We start from the raw sequence: 9,999 nt of genomic DNA, 5'->3' as shown, positions 1-9,999 counted from the left end.
TTCCTTCCTGGTCATGGGTGATTTACCAGCCTCGCACACCATCCACTGTTAAGCAAATTAAAGTTTATGTCGTTTCACGTACCTCCATGCAGGTTGGGATACGTGAGTCTGATAGATGATTGTTCTCCTCTCTGCACCACCCACACAGCTGGGCATGCTCAGGTGGAAGGGCGCTGCAGTGATAGGTATGTGGGGTCTTTGAACTAGGTTAACAAATCATTAAACAAAGTCCTGAACAGACTGGGACTATTTTTTTGACATGAAGACTAAAATTGTTGCTCTGAAGATTTGAACAGGCTGTGTCATGTGACCTGCCGGATGACCTCCTTCTTGGACTTGATCCACAGATGCCTCATATCTGGAAAACGCAGCTCCAACTTCAGCCCGTTGGTGGTGCAGAAGTTTCCGGCTAAAGATTAAAACTTTGGTGAGAAGATTCAGTCAACTGTCTCCAATCGGTGCTCCACGTTGCAAAAATAGTTATGATTCTAGGAGCTGTAGATGATGTAGACCATAAGAAAAGGTCTAAACACTGAGTGCCCTGACTCATCTTTGCTGCGCCACTAAATAAAGTGATGCAGACCGTGCACTAAATGGGCTATTATACTTTACGCACTGTAGTGTAGTGATAAGCACAACATGACTTTATATCCAGTGCTAATCTTTCATTCCATCTGTTTACATGTAAAGCAGTTTGAGTGTCATAGATACCGTACAGCAAAATAACCCATGTATTATAAAACAAAACATAATCAATACAGTCAATATAGGCATACATGGATACTTGATAAACTATCAGGCCACCACCCAGTGTAATGTTTATGCCACAATTACCCTAAATTAACAGTACTGAAAATATCAAACTCATTTTCTATGTTTCTTTTTTTTTTTTTTTTTTTTTAAATGACATCAGAAACAGCAGTATGCGACATTACGTGATGGCAGAGCTTCAGTTCATCCTTTGTCATTTTTTTTTTTTTTTTAAATAAATAGGACAGGGGGAATGAATGAGAGAGAGAGGGGGAGAGAAAGAAAGAAAACCAAAGGGGAGAAGAGACGGTGAGAAGGGGGGGGAAGAGAGACAAAAAAAAAAAAAAAAAAACTCCTGGGTCACCTGTATGGAGAAAAAAACAAACAAACAAACAAACAAACAAACAAAAACAAACAGAGGAGACAGCAAACAACAAAGAGCAACATAATAATGGAGAAAACAAAGCACCATCACAATAAACTAGCTAGTCATAGATATCAGTATTTACTAAGTAATAAACGATATTGTGCAGCACGCAAGATAGACAGCGCACAGTGTGCTTTGAGGCAGCAGCCAAGAAAGCTTTAGTCCGCGTCTGTGAATACCCATGTGTGCATACCTGTGTGGATCAGCATGCTTGCATTCCAAAGGTTTCTCCATGTAATGTAACATTTTCTATGTTTCTGTAACGACTGAGACGCCAGTTTGTCCAAGCTTGTCAGTCAAAACTCATATTTTTAATTTTATTTATGTAATCTTTTACAAAAAAGCAGAAAAAATAGGAAAGCACATTATTATTATTATTATTATTATTATTATTATTTACTGGCATTGCGTAAAATAAAAAATCGTTGTGCTTGACTCTCAGAGAAGTCCAGTATGGCGCCTCAAATTGGCGTATAAAAAAGTGAATTTAGTGTTTTATTTGCCCAATAAATAAAATTTACAAACAATATTTTTAACTTTGTTTTCTTTTAGTGTTTTTATGGCAGTATTTTTTTTTAAGAACTGTATATAAACACATGCAAAACATACATAAATAAAAAAGTACTACATACAGACATGTTGTGGGTTTCGTGCCAGAATGATGTGTTTTATATTTATTTTATTATTTTATTTCTCTCGAATAGAGAGAAATCGATTAAGATCAAACTTTGGGATCTGGCGAGATTATTATTATTAATATAATTAATATAATAATTAATGTATTATTATTATCATTATTATTATTATTATAAGTCTAGCTTTATAAAGTAAAATTTTCATTGACAACGTAAAAAAAAAAGAGGCGGGGCGACGCTCCGCCCATAACGTCTGCGCCGCTCGGCTTGACGTCAAACTGCTGCGCCGCTGTGTCGGCTTCAAACCAAACATGGCTTCCAGACTAGAAATCAATTTCATCAGGTTATTGTCTCGCTGTGAGTCTTTGGCGTCGGAGAAACGGGGAGAGACGGAGTGGAGGCTTGAAAAGGTAACCCGGCACGGCTCGGAGCGGCTGTAACGACCGTGTCGTGATGACGTTAGCCTGACTGTTGTTGTTGTGAGCCGCTGTTAGCCACGTCGTCGCGCAAACCGCTTTCTGTTTTTGTCGGGAGGCACATTTAAGCTGTTCGCCCCTCAGGCACAGGTTCAATCACAGCCGAGATGTCACTGTAGCGACACACGGCGAGTCTGCTGCAGCAGATTTGCTGTATTTTAGTGTTTAATCTCGTTTCCGAAGCTTTCCTTTCACCCATGTTCCTCACAGAAGATCCTCCATGTGTTCATATCTTTAACAGTAACTGTATTTATTTATAGCTTCTTCTTTTTTTAATAAGAACGATCGGCTGAGAATCAGCTGCAACCCGAGTTTTCCTCCAGCCGTCCAACCCCTGCTGCCTCATAGACAGTTAACCTAGTCAGGAGCTGCAGACTCAGCTTATGCGCACCAGCGGGGTGTGATGCAGCCTTTAAATTACATCGCGATATTTCAGAGAAATATTTGCGACAATATTTATTATGCTATGGAAAATAGTGCGCATCATGTTGGGTGAAGGACATCCATCCAGCCATCCTTTCTTCCTTTCCAGTGAGCTGGTGACCTTAAAGTGTGACTAAGCAGCAGTGACACAGCAAAAGTCAAACGTAAGCACACAGGTGCTCTAGCTAGTCCCAGAAAGCTGTTTCTGTTCATCTGTTTGTTTTCAGTGGGAGAAACATTTCATCACTCACCTGTGACTTCCTCATTCTCAGCTCACTGCAGTTTCCCAGCCTTTTAAACATTTGCATATCAGCCAAAACTAGCACCAGCCAAGTTTCATGATCTTCAATATACTGTTGTCATACTCATTGATGGTGGGCATGAGAACCATTCAGAGGTCACAGGGGAATGGCTGCAATCACAGCATTGTAAGAAAGTGAAAGACGTGCTCTTACGCCCCCTCCTCGGTTCAGAGATGGACTTTCCCTTTTCACATAAATGACCTCCTTTCCTCCTCACTCCTTTGAAAGCCGCAGAGTTGCAGTGAGATACTCTGGGTCGAGTTTTCTCTGGAAGTGTAGTTTTAGTTTTTGTTAAACTAAAGTAACTTGAACTTGTAATTCTTAAGTATCTGCACAATCCATCAATATTCCTCGGGGGGGGGGGCTAACCTTAACTGTCAAAGGATGAGGGGGAGGGTACATCCTGGCCAGGTGAGGTGTGTCACAGGGCTTACATGGAGAGACAGATAACCACTCGCACCCACACTGTTGATCTGTGGAACCAGCACCCCCAGTACAGGAAGTCTGGATCGACTCCCTGTCTAACTAATCTGATCTCTGAGTCTTAACCAGTAGGCAGTGGAGATCTTAGAGCCGATGGGTGAGGGGACTGGCCCGATTTAGAATCACCAGTTAACCACAGATGCATGTCTTTGTGCTGTGTAAACTCCACACAGAAAGGCCCCACACTGGATTCCAACCCGAGACACCAGCTCCTGGCGTCTCCTCCTTCGGAGTATTTGTGCCTCTAGTGGTGAAACATGTTTGTTGTTGCCATTTTCATCAGGAACAGCTCTTTCATGTTTTGCAGAGCAGTGAGGTTGTTGAGTAGCTCCCTCATTAAGTCCTCACACTGCTCTCGTACTCAGATATGCTTGGGCGGGGCCTCAAATCAAAACAATTGAACATTTTACCTCGATTAACATTAACGAAGGAGTTTCCTTTATGTACTTGTTCTTGCCCCGACAGTTTGCTGGCAGGGTTTGACCTGTAAATGCGCTCGGCTGTAAAGCTGCGATATTGTGATTGTGCTCCAGCTGTTGAAACAGATTGGTGGTATTACGTTTGGACGCTGAAACTGTGTTGAGGTCTTTTTACATCATGCTTCATGTCATGGAGACACGTTACTGTGTGAACTCTCATTGGGTGAAATGTTAACAGAATTTAAATTTAAAACAAAGATGACATGGACCAGATCACATCTGTTGAGAGTTCAGAACATCAGTTTTGATTTATTTTCAATTAATTACGCGGCTCTCTGTGCGGCTTATGTGCTAGGAAACACAAATGCATAGAGTTGCTATATGATCGATGTCGTGATGTGACACTTCTGTAACGTAGAGATTTGTACCACCGTTTTCATGGACGATTGTGGTTGTTCGGTGATGGGAAATTACGGCTAACTTTTGTTACTAAAACTTTGACCACCAGGGGGCAGCACTGCTAACAGTTTTCTTTTTAGTAAAGAGCCTCGTGAGATCTCGTCTTTTGCCAGGCTGTCATATAAAACAGCGCTCTCCAACCTTTTCTGCGCCATGGACCGGTTTATGCCCGACAATATTTTCACGGACCGGCCTTTAAGGTGTCGCGGATAAATACAACAAAATAAAACTAGTACCGGTACCGAAAAAAAGATTTATTCATAACACACGTGTTACCAAGTTAACGATAAAAACCCTGAAAACCACACATTTCACACCCGAGCCTCAACTCTCGCGGCCCGGTACCAAACAACTCACGGACCGGTACCGGTCCGAGGCCCGGGGGTTGGGGACCGCTGATTTAAAATACACAGGTTACGGTGACACACTGCACTGCACCCTCTTGTGGCGCAAAGTGGTCTTACAACAAAGTGCAGCTTTTATCTTTGACACACACGTGTTTGGTTAAATTCAGAGCATTTGCCTGTTTAAATTCCACTGAAAGCTTTAATTTAGTTTATGAGGTTTAATATTTTTTACACCCAAGAATGAACAATAAGCAGCTTTAAAGGAACAGTCGCTGAGTTAAACGTGTGACCTGTAGCTTTAACGCAAACGAGTAACAACAGGCGTCGCCAGGCCACTTGGGACTGAATAAATCAAGACGCCTCTTCTCAGTGACCTCGTGTCACGCTGTACCGAGTGGCTCCCTACAGCTGAGCAGTGAAGACCCTTTAATCTGAACCAGCAGGATGAACCAATCAGCTGCATGGTTTTTACTTTTAGAGTAAATGAAAGGTTAGAGTAACTAAAGTAAGAACAGTCAGTGCGACTCTGACAGCTGTCAAACACGTTCATCTTGCACTGCTTCCTCCTTATTACATTTGTCATTAGACCACATGCACACTTGGTCTGATGTGGTGAGAGTCTGTTTTGTTTCTCTCAGTGAGCCGACTCGCTGTGACAGCAGACGTCACCAAATCAACAATTTGACTCATCCGTGCCAGCGTGGCTGGAAACTGCAGCTTGACTGGTTGGTGGAGATCAGCAACCACTGGGCGTTGGTGGGAGTTTGAGATACGGTGCATTTTGCCGTGACTTATTTTCTAACAGCTGCAAACTGAAGGTGTGTTCAGTGTGTGTGTTAGTGTAACCTCAACGATGCTTTGCTACAAACAGGAACTATTAAAGATCAATTTAAGGAGCCTCCACTTGATGCTGTTTACTGCACAGAGTCATTTGCTTTTCTCAGGAACCGTCTCTGCAGCGTCACAGCTGTTTTTCCGCATTATCTGTGTGTGTGTGTGTCGATGAAGACTACACTAGTGTCCACCTGCAGCAGTGAGTGTGTGCTGTCATCAGTCATCCTAAGCTGGTCTCAGTGGCTTCTGTGTGGCTTTGTGACCCACCCTCTGTAAGAAACTCAGCCTACTTTTACAAGAACCTCGTCAGTTAAACTCTGTTATTTGGCCCAGTGTAGTCTATGATATACAGATGTTTATTTAACATTTGTTACTTTGAAATAAAGATGTGATTGATGAGGTGAACGAGAGCATGTGAGCAGCATCACTGTTTCTGTTTGGTCTCCTCCAGTATGTGGGCGCCCTGGAAGAGATGCTGGTGGCTCTGAGGAAAAGCCCGAGGTAACACCAGCCTCCACTTTTCTGTCTCAGTGTTTTCTTTTTTTGCCTGAAATGTACATATATTACTAAGAACCTATTTTAAACATGTTTGGTGTTTAGGGAAAAGAGTATATCTTCTAACAGGTCACATCAGGCTTACGTGTTATGAGCGCAGATGTTTGATCTGCTCGTTGCAGCTTAATAACACAAAGCTTTGTCAGTAAGCGGTTGTGTGTCCTTGCAGCAAACCAACACCAGAGGTCCTGGCTGAATACACGAGAAAAGTCAACTTTCTGAAAGGAACTCTAGAAGCAGAGAAGCTGGTCAGTTTTTCCTGTTTTTAACACGACACAACTGTGTTTTCTTTATTTTGAAGTGAAGCTTTGAGTTTTCTGACTTCCTGTCCCTCCTGCTCTGCTTCAGTCTTCACCAACAGAAAAAGCTTTAGCTAATCAGTTCCTCGCCCCCGGTCGGACGGCCACGATGGCCAACGAGAGGATGTCTGTCACTAAAAAAGTCCACACGCAGACGAAGGCGCGGTGCACGGGAGAGATGAGGGACGAGCTGCTCGGCACGGTAGGACGCTCTGACCGTACTGCAGACGTGACCTCTTTGTACGAACTGCAGCGCGCCTCCTAAACTACCACAGTGTGGTAGAAACATCTAAATAAAACGTTTCCCACATTTTGTCTTGAACTCATAAATGTTCTTTTCTGTCACTGCAGGGGTCGTCGGGAAAAGGTACGAAGTACTCTGCCTCTTGGATTTAATAACATCAGATGGAAATATGACGAATTATATTTCGATAGGATTGTATTTGTTTGTTTTTAAGACGAGGTGATTTTATTTTTCTTTTCTCTTCTCACGTTAGACGGAGACTTGAGGAACCGAAGGTAAAGTCGAGCTTTTCTAAATGATCTCGTGTGTTGGACTTGTTTTTGGGTGTAAAAGCTTCAACCTGTATCACCTCTGCGCAGATGTTTTCCTCTGGACGAGCGTCAGTCTGCCGCAGAGCTGGACGCCGTCCTGCAGCATCACCACAACCTGCAGGAGAAGCTGGCTGAAGACATGCTGAACCTGGCCAGAAATCTGAAGAACAACACTTTGGCTGCGCAGAACATCATCAAACAAGACAACCAGGTAAGCGGACAGATATATGGAATAAATAACTCACAGATTTGATGCAAAACTGTTTTTGAGTCTGTGTTTGTGGAAAAAAAAAGTTTAATGGCAGATTTGTTTCCAGATGAAGAAGTTGAAAAAATTCACCTTTTAATTTGCATCTCTAAACCGAATGCATGCACAAATCTAAACGCACAAAATAGTTAGCAGTTCAAATAGACGCTTTTCAGACCACAACGAGCTCTTGCACCTGGCTAATCGAGCCAAAGCCCGCCCCCAAGCTGCAGCGCGTTCAGCCAAAACAGTGCGAGTCCTCCAAGAAGGAAATGCAACACATGTTGTTTGCTCCCAGTCAGCTGTGTCTAAACTCAGGAGCAAAATGGGAAGACTGTGGGAACATATGGTCAGAACAGTGAGTCAGTGTGGTGCTGAAGCTAAACAGGAAGTCAGCTCCCACACTTAACAGCAGAAAACACACAGTGGGCTAAAGAGAAGCGTCCTGAATGTGCAGATGATTCTGGAACTTTAGCTGTGTCGAGGTGAAGCACAACCAGCACAGTTCTCATTTAAATATATATTAAACTCGCCGATCGTGACCAGTTCTGACACTTTGAGCTGCTTCTGTCGATTTCTGTAGGACACGGGGGCGACACATTCAAAGCCTTTCTTCCTGATTCACTTCTGACTCTGGGAACAAACTTTTATGATGGTTGGGTCGGTAAAAGATATGGGAATGATTAGCTGAGGTTTGGCCACTTTCCTCAAGTTGTTTCAGGGTGATCATGCATCCTGCCCAATATAAATACAAGCTGAAAGTGAGAAATTAAATCCAAATAAAGTGAAGTCAGAGTATACAAAGCCCAAGCAGAGGGGTGTGCTATGAGGGGAGGTTAATGGTCAGAAGGACCTTTCTTTTTACTAAATCACAGAGATCACTTGTGATGAAAATCTCTGTGGGAGCAGAGGATGCTGGAAGGGCCAGATTTCCACTGACTTATTATTTACAACAGCCATTTAGTGCAGTATAGACCCTCTGCTGTACCCATATACATTTTGTGTAGGTAGGCTGTTAAGCCAAAAACTGTCTCTAATCTGCTGCCGAATCTCTTTTACGCTGCTGGAATTGCAGCTGCTGCATCAGGTTGCAGGACAGGAGCAACGTTTAAGCTGTAATGCTACAAATAAGCAGCAGCACTAAAAGCGCACTCAGAATAAATCTATTAAGAAGAACAGCTTTTGGGCTTTTTTTTTAATGTTTGACATAGATTTTTATCATAATTATCCGCTAGCTTCCCTGATTGCAGTAGGGAACACTCGTAGGGATCGTTTTGTGCAGAGGAGTCACATGATGTTTCATGTGAGCACGCCCAGAGCCTGAAGAAGAAAGAGGCGGGCTTCCAGCTGCTCCCAGGTCCTCCTGCAGAGTCTCTCAGCAGCTGGGGATCAAAGCTAAAAGCTGCCCTTTCCAAACCTTTAGTTACGTTAATAAGAAGATTTGTGCTGAAGGACCTGATGTGGCCGCCAACCGGCCCAAATCTGAGTCTTATGATGGAAACTTGGAAAAAACTTGGTCCATAACAAAACTTGTTTTAACTGCTTATCGGGAAAACTCGAACCAGCTTAAATAAAAAATAGTTTTCCATGAGTGAAGCCCACACTTAACGAATTCAGGGCATCATAAAAAGGTGACAAAGTGCTAATTGTGATATTTTTATTGAACATCCTTTTTTCCCTCCTCTCGTGCTGGCAGTATTTACATTTATTAAATCTTTGAAATCATTTATTTTAAGATTTATTTATTTATTTGTTAGAAAGAAAAAAAGTTGTGCAACCTCTAGAGCTATTTCTGCCTCTCTTTGAGAAACTTGGAGGAGTTTAACTGATTCTGGCCACAAGGGGGCAGTATAGGCCAGCTAACAGCCTTTGGAGCCACACTGTGCATAAAGACTCCGAGTGTTCCCGTCAGCGGGCTTGTTTGTCTGTGGTTTTGATGTTTATATCGGCGACGTCTCCCTCTGCCTCCAGACTCTGAGCCAGTCCATGCGTCAGGCGGACCTGAACTTCGAGAAGCTGAAGACGGAGTCCGAGCGGTTGGAGCAGCACACGAAGAAGTCTGTGAACTGGCTGCTGTGGCTGATGCTCATCCTAGTCTCCTTCACCTTTATCAGCATGATCCTCTTCATCAGAATCTTCCCCAGACTCAGATGATGACCGTGATCATCCTCTGAACTCTTAGTCCCGACACGCTCCCGTGTTTACAAGAGCAGAGTCTTCACAGGCCTCCGTAGAGCTACAGCGATACAGATCAGTAGCTGTCAGCACCAAAACAAATCAGTTTCACGGACTGTCACTTTACACTTTTGAAACTGAAATCTTTCTCCTCCACATTAAAGTTTAAATCACGACTCGAAGCGCCAGAATTCTCTTTTTTGACACAGCAGAATCTGCTGGGAGCAACAGCAAAGTCTTAATGCACGGACGGCAGGACCTGAGCCTTAACTATTTTAACCCTCATCAGGACGGCTGCGAGCCAATCAACACATGTATGCACTTAGTCACCAAGTGAAACTACAAACACACACACTCGTCTTTGGTGGAGCATCTGTTTAGTACCCGTGCACACTGAAAGGCGTTCATGGACCGTCGCCGTCAGCTGTAACTCAGTTTGTAACAAATGTGCCATCGTTTGCTAATGCTTTACCTTAAATCCCCAGTTTAGTATATTTGATTTAAACATCATACTGTGATGTGGCTGTAAGCAGATAGAAACATGCTGTACATTTTTATGCTTGGTCATGTTTCTACACATCCAGTTCTGACCTGAGGGGCTGAAAAATGAAGA

The 9,999-nt window shown here is 43.1% G+C and overlaps 1 protein-coding gene across 2 annotated transcripts; it reads left to right on the top strand.

The window, feature by feature from the left end:
- Positions 1-2,066: 2,066 nt before the first annotated feature.
- On the top strand, positions 2,067-9,562 carry use1 (unconventional SNARE in the ER 1 homolog (S. cerevisiae)). 2 transcript variants are annotated; one of them, XM_026159466.2, is made up of 8 exons: positions 2,067-2,222; positions 6,007-6,056; positions 6,280-6,358; positions 6,459-6,611; positions 6,761-6,776; positions 6,907-6,928; positions 7,013-7,175; positions 9,183-9,562. In XM_026159466.2, exons 1-8 carry the CDS (start codon positions 2,124-2,126, stop codon positions 9,363-9,365), a joined length of 765 nt encoding a protein of 254 aa, XP_026015251.1. In that variant the 5' UTR covers positions 2,067-2,123; the 3' UTR covers positions 9,366-9,562. The 2 variants fall into 2 exon arrangements, with proteins under 2 accessions (XP_026015251.1, XP_026015253.1); XM_026159468.2 differs by lacking the exon at positions 2,067-2,222 and adding an exon at positions 5,735-5,827.
- Positions 9,563-9,999: the final 437 nt, after the last annotated feature.

Source organism: Astatotilapia calliptera, chromosome 23, assembly GCF_964374335.1.
Source record: "Astatotilapia calliptera chromosome 23, fAstCal68.1, whole genome shotgun sequence".
Taxonomy (NCBI): domain Eukaryota; kingdom Metazoa; phylum Chordata; class Actinopteri; order Cichliformes; family Cichlidae; genus Astatotilapia; species Astatotilapia calliptera.
This window is presented reverse-complemented; position numbering and strand designations above follow the sequence as displayed.